This window comes from Balaenoptera borealis, assembly GCF_965194805.1.
Source record: "Balaenoptera borealis genome assembly, chromosome: 18".
Lineage (NCBI taxonomy): Eukaryota > Metazoa > Chordata > Mammalia > Artiodactyla > Balaenopteridae > Balaenoptera > Balaenoptera borealis.
The window spans coordinates 19,542,157-19,554,389 of record NC_138877.1 but is presented as its reverse complement, the minus strand read 5'-3'; the positions used below and the strand labels follow the sequence as shown (position 1 = coordinate 19,554,389).

At 36.9% G+C, this 12,233-nt stretch overlaps 1 protein-coding gene across 8 annotated transcripts in view; it reads left to right on the top strand.

The window, feature by feature from the left end:
• FNDC3A (fibronectin type III domain containing 3A) overlaps window positions 1–12,233 on the top strand; it is a 193,156-nt gene that overhangs the window by 154,729 nt on the left and 26,194 nt on the right. For all 8 annotated transcript variants that reach the window (XR_014236917.1, XM_082365287.1, XM_082365286.1 and 5 more), the window contains 4 exons: window positions 1,152–1,205; window positions 3,293–3,417; window positions 3,789–3,963; window positions 5,770–5,856. Coding sequence is in view for 7 of the 8 variants with exons in the window: in XM_082365287.1 (XP_082221413.1) it covers window positions 1,152–1,205; window positions 3,293–3,417; window positions 3,789–3,963; window positions 5,770–5,856 (441 nt within the window). In the remaining variant the exon portion in view is untranslated. The remainder of the gene's footprint in view (window positions 1–1,151; window positions 1,206–3,292; window positions 3,418–3,788; window positions 3,964–5,769; window positions 5,857–12,233) is intronic.

Sequence of the window (12,233 nt, the reverse complement as noted above, 5' to 3'; positions counted from 1 at the left end):
ATCACTGTCATTGGTGACATGATTTTCTGAAATGATACCTAGGTCTTGGTAAATTTCTGAATAAAATTAAGTACAATCTTTCTCAAGTTGCACAGTAGTTGCATTTGGGGGAATACAGTAACTGTTAAAACAATACCACAAATACCTTGTAAAATGGAATTAGGTTCTAGGCAGTGATAATTATAAACAGATACTTAACCTGTATGGATGTCCAGGAGCACATTCAAAAGTCCTAGAGGAAAAGAACAATTCTTCATTGTACTGAAATGAAGGTGAAATTCTTTAGTTTTAGAGTGATTAAATACTGGGGGAAAAATGACCAAAAAAGCTGAAATTTTCACCACTGAAAATTAACAGATTGGTGAATTAGCAGTCTTAGGCAGTTGACACGTGGAGTCTAGAAGCAGAGATCCAGCTTTCACTTTTTAGTGTATTACACAATATCACTTTCAGATTGTAAGTTGAGTTTTAATGAAAATGACAGGATCTATCCCAGGAGCTTAAAGCTGATAAAACCTTCTGATAAAAGGCAAAGTTTTTTTTTTTTTTTTAAAGGATTATAGGGCTTCCCTGGTGGCTCAGTGGTTAAGAATCCGCCTGCCAATGCAGGGGACACGGGTTCGAGCCCTGGTCTGGGAAGATCCCACATGCCGCGGAGCAACTAAGCCCATGCACCACAACTACTGAGCCTGTGCTCTAGAGCTCGCAAGCCGCAGCTACTGAAGCCTGCACGCCTAGAGCCTGTGCTCTGCAACAAGAGAAGCCACCGCAATTAGAAGCCCGTGCACCGCAACAAATAGTAGCCCCCGATCGCCGCAACTAGAGAAAGCCCACACACAGCAACAAAGACCCAACGCAGCCAAAAATAATAAATTTTTTTAAAAACAGGATTATAAAAGTTAAGAGATCTTGATAAAAGAGATTGTTCAGTGTTCATAAAAATTTGAGTAGCCTCTTGATTTGTTTTCTTGAAGTTAAAAGGATTATAGGATATGCATGCATTTCTGTATTCTCTGTGCGAATTTTTCCAGGGCTAAATCCCAGAGAACATCTGTAACACACAATAGATGCCTTAGATTGGATCATCACAATATCTTTTATAAAAGTACTAATTTGTACTCATTTTGTTTGTTTTTTGGTGTTTGTTTTAGGCACCTAGTGACAATGGTTCTAAAATCCAAAGTTTTATTTTAGAATGGGATGAGGTAAGTACATTTAAACTTTTTAAATTAGGCTAAAATGTATGAATATCCTCAGGCAGAAATACCTTTTTGTTTATGGTGGATGAGTCAGTTGATGGTGTTCTTAGAAACCTTTACTGACCAGACTTCCCAGTGTTCTAGTTGTTTTCAACTAAACCACCATCAAAGCTATCACTTGGTTAATTAACTTGATGGAATATTTTCTTTCACATCAGCCTTAAAGGCAAGCATGTTCATTTACTGTGACTGCTTTAACAAATTACCACAAACTAGGTGGCTTAAAACAAAACTTTTATTCTCTCATAATTCTCGAAACCAGAAATCCAAAATGGCTTTCACTGGGCCAAAATCAACGTGTCACCACAGCCGTGCTTACTCCAGGGACTCTAGAGCAGAACCCATTTCCTTGCCTTTTCCAGCTCTGGAGGCTGTCCTCATTACTTGGTTCATGGCCACATCAGATTGCCCTTTCTCCCCCTGCTGCCATTATCACATGGCCTTCTTCCTCTTCTGTCTTCAAGTCCTTCTCTGCTTCCCTCTTAAAAAGGACACTTGTAATTCCATTTAGGACCCACCCAGATAATCCAGGATAGTCTCTCCACATCTCAAGAGCCTTACCCTAACCACATTTGTACAGTCCCTGCTACCATATAAGGTAACATTCACAGGTTCCAGGGATTAGGATCTGGATATCTTTGGAGGCTGTTATTCAACCTACCACAGCAAGCATACTGGGCTTTATTGTTTAGTACTTTGTTTTACTGTCATTTATATATATCATGTTCTCTTTTGCCCTGCTGCTTCACTGCAGCTAAGAGGAGGGGCCAGAGGGAGTAGAAGAAATTCCACTGCTAATTTGGGAATTCAGCAGTATGTTAAAAGAGTAACGAGGCGCAACCCAAGTTAAGTTTTATTCCAGAAGGTCTAAGAGAATTCAGAATTAGGAAGTCTACTGCTGTATCATAGTAATTGAGAAGAAAAACCGTATCATCTTAATAAATTATGACAGATGTTTGATAAAATTTATCACCTATCTGATTTAAAACTCAAAACAAATTAGGAATAGAAAGGTAATTCCTTATTTGGTAGTTTTGTATTAAGTGCAGTACTATCACTAAACAATAAAAGCGCTTCTAGCAAAGCAAAAACAAGTCAAAGTTGCCAGTTTTCCCCACCTTTATTTGACATTATTCAGGAAGTTATAGCTAATACAGTATGATTTGGAATCAAAACGAGGTAGAGCTATGGTGGCTGGGCTGGGGGAGCAAAATTATCATTTTTTAGAGATGACATGATTTTCTATTTAGATAACTTGATAGAATCAACTATAAACACTATTAAAACTAACATTAGAGTTCAATAAAGCAACCAGATTCAGACTAAAGGTTTTCTTTGAAGCAGAGGTCACCCTAACGGCCCTTTACCTCTACCACACAATAACAAGAAATGGGTAGAAAATAAAAAATTTGTTGATTTTATGTAGCATCTTAAATTTCTAAAACTCTTCAGTTGTCCTGAACTGCAGACTTTTCTCTCTCCCATCTTAATGCCTGTAATGGGATTTTTCTCTCTGTTTATACTCTTTCAGTGTTAAATCTAAGCAGTAGTAGTGCCAGAATCTTTAAGGAAGTTCAGTAGCTATCTAGGTGGTTTGGGGATGGGTAGGGACCTTTTCTTGAAACTGTTTGCATAGAACTTTTCATAGGTTGAGGAGAGCTGCCAGTTATGCATATCAAAGATCAACTTGTTTCCACCGCTACCAGTCCCTCCATAGAGACTGTGGGATCCATACCCAGAAAGGGTTGCTTTCACTAAAAGCCAGAGGTTAAGCATCAGCTATAAAACAGGGTGCTTAGTTCAAGAAGCTATACAGAGATGCCTGCTCTTCAGTTTTTGAATTCTGTGTTAATGAACAGTGAGTATCATATAAAAGATGTGTTATCTTAGACTTCTCTTGAGATTCATGACATGCATGTAACAAAGATGACTTTTAATGTACACTAGCTAATATGTTACTATCAATTAGGAATTAATGTGGATTTCTGTCTTTACAGTAATGTACAATGAATTATAATAACTGTTTCTTTTAGGGAAAAGGAAATGGAGAATTTTGTCAGTGTTACACGGGCTTACAAAAGCAATTTAAAATTACTAAACTGTCACCAGCAATGGGTTGTAAATTTAGACTATCAGCCAAAAATGACTATGGTCCAAGGTAAGATACATTTTAATGTAGCTATTTTAGACTATTCATTTGTGTAAATTATTCACAGTCCAAATTATCCACTAAAAATTCTGCCTTAGTTATCACTTCGTTGATTTAGTTAAGATGTGTTACTAACCTAGCAAAGCTAAAAGAGAATTTGTTAATTACATAAACTGCAGTTTTAAAAGAATACTAATTCACTTTTAGGTATCTGACCTGGTTACCATAAAGATATTACCAAATCCAAGATATATTATTGGATTATAATTAGTTATCAAAATTATCATTTGCCCCCAAAATGTCACTTATCAAAAATGAGTTCTTTGGCTATAAAAAATAACTTTTTTTCATTCCTTTTTAAAAACCATTTGCTTCAACAGTGGTTTTAGTGAAGAAGTCTTATATTACACCTCAGGCTGTGCCCCTTCTATGCCAGCAAGTCCTATATTAATTAAAGCTGGGGTTACTTGGTTATCCTTACAATGGAGTAAACCCTCAGGAACACCATCAGATGAAGGAATTTCTTATATTTTAGAGATGGAGGAAGAAACTTCAGTAAGTATGTATTTTAAATATGGTATTTAAAACATTTCAGTGTGACATTAATCCTGATACAGTAAATATTGCCACAATAGTTAGATCCTTTCCCAAATGCTTTGAAACCTCAGTTCGTTACTGTTTGGGAGGGACTGGAAGTGAGGGACAACTCAGCCTTTTGTTTTCTTGATGTGTTGGGGGGGGTTTGGTTTTTATGTGTGTTTGGATACATTTTATGCCTGGGAACAACACAGACTACATTTTAAGTATATATGTTTTGGGGAAAATAAAGAGAGGGAAGGATCACCACAGCCTTAGACTAAGCAACTCTAAAAGATAAGAAAAGAGAATGTTTCCCTTCTCCAACTGTGTTCATGCATTGCTTCTCCAAGTGCCACAGAAACTTTGAAGAGCCTCACATGAGACTATATAGTGCAGCCTGAATCTAGTTACCAATGTCTCATCTCCTGTCAGCTAGAACTGAGCTAAACAAGAGTTAGGCTGTCTTCTCCTAGTTATATATAGTTCCATAGCTTTTCAGAGTTACTCTGAAGCAATATGAGTCAAAAATAGCTTGGTCCATAGACAACTAATGAGAACATACTGTATAGCACAGGGAACTGTATTTAATGCACTGTAGTGACCTAAATGGGAAGGAAATCCAAAAAAGAGGGGTTATATGTGTATGTATAGCTGATTCATTTTGCTGTACAGTAGAAACTAACACAACGTTGTACAGCAACTATACGCCAATAAAAATTAATTTTAAAAAAAATAGCTTGGTCCATTCTAGGTGTATACCCAGAAGAATTGAAAATACATGTTTGTACAAAACTTTGTACACCAATGTTCACAGCAGCATTAATCATAATAGCCAAAAAGTGGGACTAACCAAAATGTCCATCAGCTGATGAATGGATAAACAAAGTGTAATATATCTGTGCAGTAGAATATCATTCAGCCACATAAGGGAATGGAGTACTGACATATGCCACAACATGAATGAGCCTTGAAAACATTATGCTAAATAAAGAACCCAGTCACAGAAAACTGCGTATTGTGTGATTCCATTTCTATGGGTATAGGCAAATCCATAGAGATAGAAATATATTGGTGTATAATAGAGATAGAAAGTATATTGGTGTATAAGAAAAGAGAGAAAGTGACTGCTAACCAGAAAGTAAAGTACAGGTTTTATTCTGGAACTAGGAATTAAACAATGGTTTCACAAGTTCGTGACTATACTATAAACCATTGAACTTTATACTTTAAAAATGGGAATTTTATGGTTTGGGAATTATATCTCAGTCTTTTTAATTTTTAAAAATAACATTGGGAAAGTAGTGAAGCATTGTCCCTGGGGCTATAAATAATGCCAAACCTAAGTGACATCACAACCTGCCAGCACAACCAACTATTCATCTATTCACCTAAACACAGTTATGTGTTCAGGGAAAGTTAAATAGTTATGGTTTTGTTTAGCTCTTGCAACATCTGTCTGGGAAATTCCTGTTAGTTCTAGGGATAAGCTTACTGATCGTGATGTTACCATTGTCTCTCATTTTCCCTCAATACAAAGATCTTCTCTTGGCTGCTGTATTTACTGAGAATAAGTGGTCTTCTCCATCCTCCTACAAATGTTCAGTAGCATTTCTGGATCTGTCTACTCAAGATAGAAGCATCAAGGTGAAGATTACCCTCAACCAAACATTAATCACATTGCACGTAACAGAAGATGAAGAGGACCTGAATCTTTTCACATATTCCTTATTCCCCATATTTCTGCTGTTAGACCTCTAATGAAGACTTATTTTCCCTTTCCAGGGATATGGTTTTAAGCCTAAATATGATGGAGAAGACCTTGCTTACACAGTGAAAAATCTCAGACGTAGTACAAAGTATAAATTTAAGGTAAGCTTTGAAAGCCCTTGAAAGATCTGTTTGTTGTTCTTATTGTTCCTGTTTTAAAGGCAGGTACATGCCTCATTCCTGTGGTTTTAAATCTTAAATATTTTGGCCTTTTCTAATGAGCTTTATTGTTTTACTTTCTTACTATATAATAATGCTTCTCAAATTTTATGTATTTAAATTCAAAAGTCTTAATGTTTTACAGGAGTCTTATTTGTAAAATGTGAACAAAACATCTTTTAAAATGTGGATGTCATTGAACATAGTCAGAATATGCTTTTTTGGCAGGTGTATCAGAAAAAAGTAATGATATTTTAATGCTCTATCTAGTGGTGCACAGTTTCAGTTGTCCAGTCACTAGTAGTTACTTGATGAAGGTGATATCTACCATGTTTCTTCACTGTAAAGTTGTTCTTTTTCCCTTTGTGATAAGTATTTTGTAAATACTCTGTAGACATCTTGTTCCTCATCAAAGTTTCACCCACTAGTTTTAACACCCATTGATAAATCTTGCCTGAATCAATTATTCAGTAATCATGATTAATGGTTGCCAAGTGGTGATTTTTTTAAATTTTATCATTCCTTCTACATTTATTAATTGACATTATACTATAAGGAAAAGCTTTCTTTTCTCATTTATTTATATCAGTATGAACTCATGGATTCCTGTTTACTGAGTGGGTTATATTTTGTTGCTATGGCTATCAGTTATGAGGTTCAAATTGTCTTAGATTTGGGAGCCCTTGTCAGGCTGACTTCTGAATTTTTTTGACATGTCCCCCCCCCCCATCATTCTTTGAGCCCACTCTTTCTGGCACATGATATTTCATTCTCATCTTGTACTTTCTCTTCATCAACCTTGATACTGGCCATTTCTCAAAGCACGTGGGTCCTTTGAGTGGACAATGGTATGTAGAAGTCAGGATCTGGGTAGTAAGTATACTTAATGCTATAAGGGTACTGCTACTCCTGGGCATCCTCTCAGTGGACAAGGCTAAGAACTAGATGTATGGATGTATGTCTTGTGTGTGTGTATACACACACACATACACAATTTACATGCACAAACACATTTATATTCTTATTTCTAGGGTATCTATTTTTAAAAATCATGAGTTTGCACCAAAAACCTCCATTTAATCTAGTGCCATAGGTTAATTCTAATTTTCTCCCTTTACTTATTTCTAACTCCCATCATCATCAGTGAGAAACTTTGCCCCACATATGTTCACAATATTTACTTATTGGATGAAACTCCTCCTCTTTCCTTTATATCCTTCCCTAGAGTCCTATTCAGGGTGCTCGAGTTTCTACTAGGCAGATGCTGCTGCTTCCACCCAACCTACCTCATGTCATTCTTGCTTGCTTGAGGCCTGGAGACTCTACATATCATTCTTGCTCACTTGAAGCAGTAGCAAGCTTTGAAAATTCTTCTCCTATGGAGACTCCTGAAAATTCTGTATCTTTCCTAGTATTTCATCCATTCTAGCATATATTTTAGCTCTGACTTGGTTGGTGATATGCATTGCTATTTCTTGGCAGACAGTGCTTGAATTAGCTAATATACCAGTTAATATAAGCCAGCCTACATTTTTATGCAGAGGTTTTCCCCAAAATGTAACAGGATGCTTATTAGTTGATAAATTCAACATTTGAATTTTCCTACCATTGCTTGTTTAAACAACTTATTTCAAATAAATGATAAAAGCCATCGTAAATTGTTTTCACTATTAAAAAGCAAAAGATAAATTTTATTACTCCTTGAGAACCTAAGAAAATTTTAATGATAATGGGAAATTTGATTATGCAGTTCATAATGATTATATTTGTCATGCTTTATTTTGTATATTATCTTCCTTTTTAAAACTTCTGATAACACTGGGTCATTTTAATTTTAAAATACAGTTATTATTATTGACAAGATTTATAAAATACCTAAGAAGTATGCACATTTATTCCAGTTTTCCTCTTATGGTGTTGGATTGCATTTTTACTTTAGTAATGATTATCATACCAGCAGATCTTTAAAAGAGAAGTTGTTAATGTCTTTATAATCTGGTAAATTTATTTTAAAATTCTGGGGGTAAGGCCTAGCAATCTGTATTTTAGCAGGCTCTTCAGGTGATTCTGATGCTTGTGAAAATTTGAGAACCACTGATCTAGAGGAGGGAAAAAAATATTAGGAAATAGAAAATGGTGACTGTATGAAGTTTTCTAGAAGCTCAAACATTTATTTTGAATCTGCCATGAACTGGGTGCCAGCTGAGGTGGGGTTGAATCATTAAATCCTACTTCTATGTCTGAGTCTTCCTTTCTAGCTTGACATTTGCAGTCTCCTCTTTCAAGCAAACATATCAAAGTAAAATCTTAACACTCTAAAAGAAATCATAGAATACTAAGCAAAAGCAATAAAAATGTTATAATGCAGGAAGTAGTGACTAAATAGTATATTATTGTTTGTAAAGAAACAATAAGGATACGATTAACATAAAATTCAAATTTGAGCAAGTTTACCAAATGCCAGAGTTCTAGGTTGTACAGTAAGGACAATCCTAGAACACTCAAAATACTAAAACAAAATTAGAACAATGAAAAAATTTAAAGGACAAAAGAAAAATGAAAATAAAACTTTAAAGCATAAGAGAGCAATCAGAATTCTTAAAATCATTTAAAATTCAGAGTGATAAACAAGTGAACAATGCTAATTCCATCCAGTGGTTCACTTGGAAGCTGTGCCAAGACCTAGTGTCCAGATTTTAAAGAAAGAATTAAAACCTTCAGAGACTAGTGGCCAGTCCCTATGACTCTGGGCCACTAGAAAACTAATGCCTTATTTCCTGAAGTTCTTGAAAAATATGTTTTCAAGTAGCAAGGCTTCTAAAAGTCAAGGTCTGAGTACCTTGAGCTGAGAACCCTTAGATACCTTTACTTCAGCTTATTACTTGTTCTTGAGGCCTTCTCACAGGTGAAGAGAAATCAAAACAGTATCTGGGTCCATCAATTTCACTTATCTTACATCATTGAAATTTGCTCATACATCAGCATCTATGACAGTACAGAGTCATGTTCCCTCTTCTTTCTCATCTTGTCTGTTGTCATTTTATGATGTCTCCCTTTCTCCTTTGCCCTTATCTAAGTGTGCCCAAGTTTAGTCCTTAGTTCTACTTGGAATATCCCTTTCTGCCTTGGAAATATCATCTCTTTGCCTTATGCCAGCTGTCATTTCTGTCCTAAAGAGTACTAAATCTCCAAACCTGTTCTGTATCACTTTCAAGCTAATTGCTCACCTTCTAATCCAAGTTATATTTTATACCTAGATTAATCTGTCTGAAACACAGCTTTCCCTCCAAAATACAATTTCCTTAATTTGTTATAAGGTTCTTTATATTCCAAGCCATTCAGTTTTTTAACTGCACTGCCTTTCACTTCTTACTTGAACTGGCTCCCTCACCACACTGAATACTCATCCTTCCCTGAGCAGAGCTCACTGTTTATTATTCCCTTCTGCTCCTGTACTCACGTCTTTCTATTCTCTCTTACCCAGTCTTCCCCTTTTCACTGCTGTTGTCTGTGAAAACCCCGTTATCACTTTCATTTGCTTTTTCAAAGCCTTTCTGGACCATTTTAGGCCATAGTAATCTTTCTTCTGTTGCCTAATTGTTTTGATATGCATATTGCCTGTCTGCTTAGAATCTGCACAAAGATTCTAAGCTCTTTGAAGGTAAAAAGTGCACCACAGCTAGAGTTATTAGCACAGTGCTCCCTCTGTGGTGGACACTAAATGAATGTTTTGATTATTTGTAAAATTTGGAGGAAAATATGGTTTTATACCTTACTGGCTAACTGGAGTAAAAGGCAGTGCTGACATATATAGCTTTAAAAACATAATTAGTGGATCTTATGGTTTTTATGGAGTCTGCTTTTACTTTAAAAGCTTCCTCAGACTTCCCTGGTGGTCCAGTGGTTAAGATTCTGCCTTCCAACGTGGGGGGCGCGGGTTCGATCCCTGGTCAGGGAACTAAGATCCCGCATGCGGCACGGTGCAGCCAAAGATTTTAATAAGTATATAAATAAAAATTAAAAAATAAAAGCTTCCTTTGGAGGGGCCACTGTAGGGGTAGGGGACTAAGAGGTACAAACTACTAGGTATAAAAAAATAAGTATAAAGACATACTGTACAACACTGCCATATTTAAAATGGATAACCAACAAGGACCTACTGTATAGCACAGGGAACTCTGCTCAATGTTATGTGGCAGCCTGGATAGGAGGGGAGTTTGGGGGAGAATGGTTACATGTATATATATATATATATATATATATATATGGCTGAGGTGTTTTGCTGTGCACCTGAAACTATCACAACATTGTTAATCGGCTAAACTCCAATATAAAATAAAAAGTTAAAAAAAAAAAAGACGTTGGGACTTCCCTGGTGGTGCAGCGGTTAAGAATCCGCCTGCCAGTGCAGGGGACACGGGTTGGAGCCCTGGTCCAGGAAGATCCCACATGCCGCAGAGCAACTAAGCCTGTGCGCCACAACTACTGGGCCTGTGCTCTGTAGCCTGCGAGCCACAGCTGCTGAGCCCGTGTGCCACAACTACTGAAGCCTGCACGCCTAGAGCCTGTGCTCCACAACAAAGAAAAGCCACTGCAATGAGAAGCCCACGCACCACAAGGAAGAGTAGCCCCCATTCGCTACAACTAGAGAAAGCCCGTGTGCAGCAACAAAGACCCAACACAGCCATAAATAAATAAATAAATAAATAAGTTTCTTTTTTTTAAAAGACATTGTACAATACACGGAATATAGAAAATATTTTATAATAACTATAAATGGAGTATAACCTTAAAAAATTGTGAATCACTGTATTGTACACCCTGTAACTTATATTGTACATCAACTATTCTTAAGTTTTTTAAAAAAATCTTCCTCTAGTTGTGAGGTTTAAGTAAACACTGTGTACTGTGTTGAAAGTGTTTTGACCCCCTTTGTAGTCTAATTTGTAAAGCAGCAGAGTGAGAAAACATCCTGAAATTCTATCTGAATATGTGGGAGGACTGATGAGGAAGCCTGAGCAAAACTGAACAATTGGACTAAATTTTACTGAGTTCTCATGGGTTGCATGAGTTATTTGGGGTAATAGATTTATTTAGATCCTCGTCTGTAGTGTCACGTCATAGTGGTCCCCACCTATGGCTCATTCATTCAGCCAATAATTATTGAGCATCTGCTCTATGATAAGCACTCTTCTAAACAATAAGAATTCAATAGCGATCAAAACAGCTAATATCCTAGTGGAAGGAATAGATGACAAACAAGCAAACAAATATTAGATAGTGATAAGTGCTATGCAAGTTAACTAAAATAGGGTGAGTTGACAGAATGACTGGGTAGTCGAGGAAGTCTTTTTGGAAATGGCATTTAAACAGATCTGAATAACAAGAAGGAGGTGGCATGTCAAGGTCAAAAAGAACATTCCAGGCAAAGGAAATAACTGCTAACGTAAAAGACCCGAACCTTTCGAGTAGAGGTAGTCAGGGGTGGAATCACATAGGGCTTTGTAGATAAGAATTTAGATTTTATTCTGGTAAAATGAGAAGCCATGAAGCTGAGAAGTGATCAAGTCCCTCTGGCTGCCATGTAGAGAATAGATGAGGTTAAGGAAAGGAATGAAAGCTGAGAAACTAATTAGTAGTATGTTACAGTCATTCAGCAAACATAAAATAAAGGAGGCTTTAACTAAGGTTGTGGTAGGTATAGAAAACAGAGAAGTGGAGGTAGAGTACAGGATTTACTAATAGATTTGACAAATAGGTTTAGAGAAAGGATCAAAGATCCTTCTAGATTTTTGGCTTGAGTAACTAGGTAAATGGTAGTAGTGCTTTTTACTGATGGGGAAGAACAGAGATGGAGCAGGTTTGGAGAAGAGAAAATCATATCAAGTTTGATATCGGACTTGAGGAACTTTTAAGTTCAGTAGAAGAGATAGGTAAAAATACAAACATAGGGCTTTCCTGGTGGCTCAGTGGTTAGGAATCTGCCTGCCAATGCATGGGACACGGGTTTGAGCCCTGGTCTGGGAAGATCCCACATGCCACGGAGCAACTAAGCCCGTGCTCCACAACTACTGAGCCTGCGCTCTAGAGCCCGCGAGCCACAGCTACTGAGCCCACATGCTGCAGCTACTGAGCCCACGTGCCCTGAGCCCGTGCTCTGCAACAAGAGAAGCCACCGCAATGAGAAGCACGCGCACCGCAAGAAAGAGTAACCCCCGCTCGCCGCAACTAGAGAAAGCCCATGCGCAACAACCAAGACCCAATGCGATCAAAAATAAGTAAAATAAATAAAATTTTTAAAATATATATGTAATTAAATT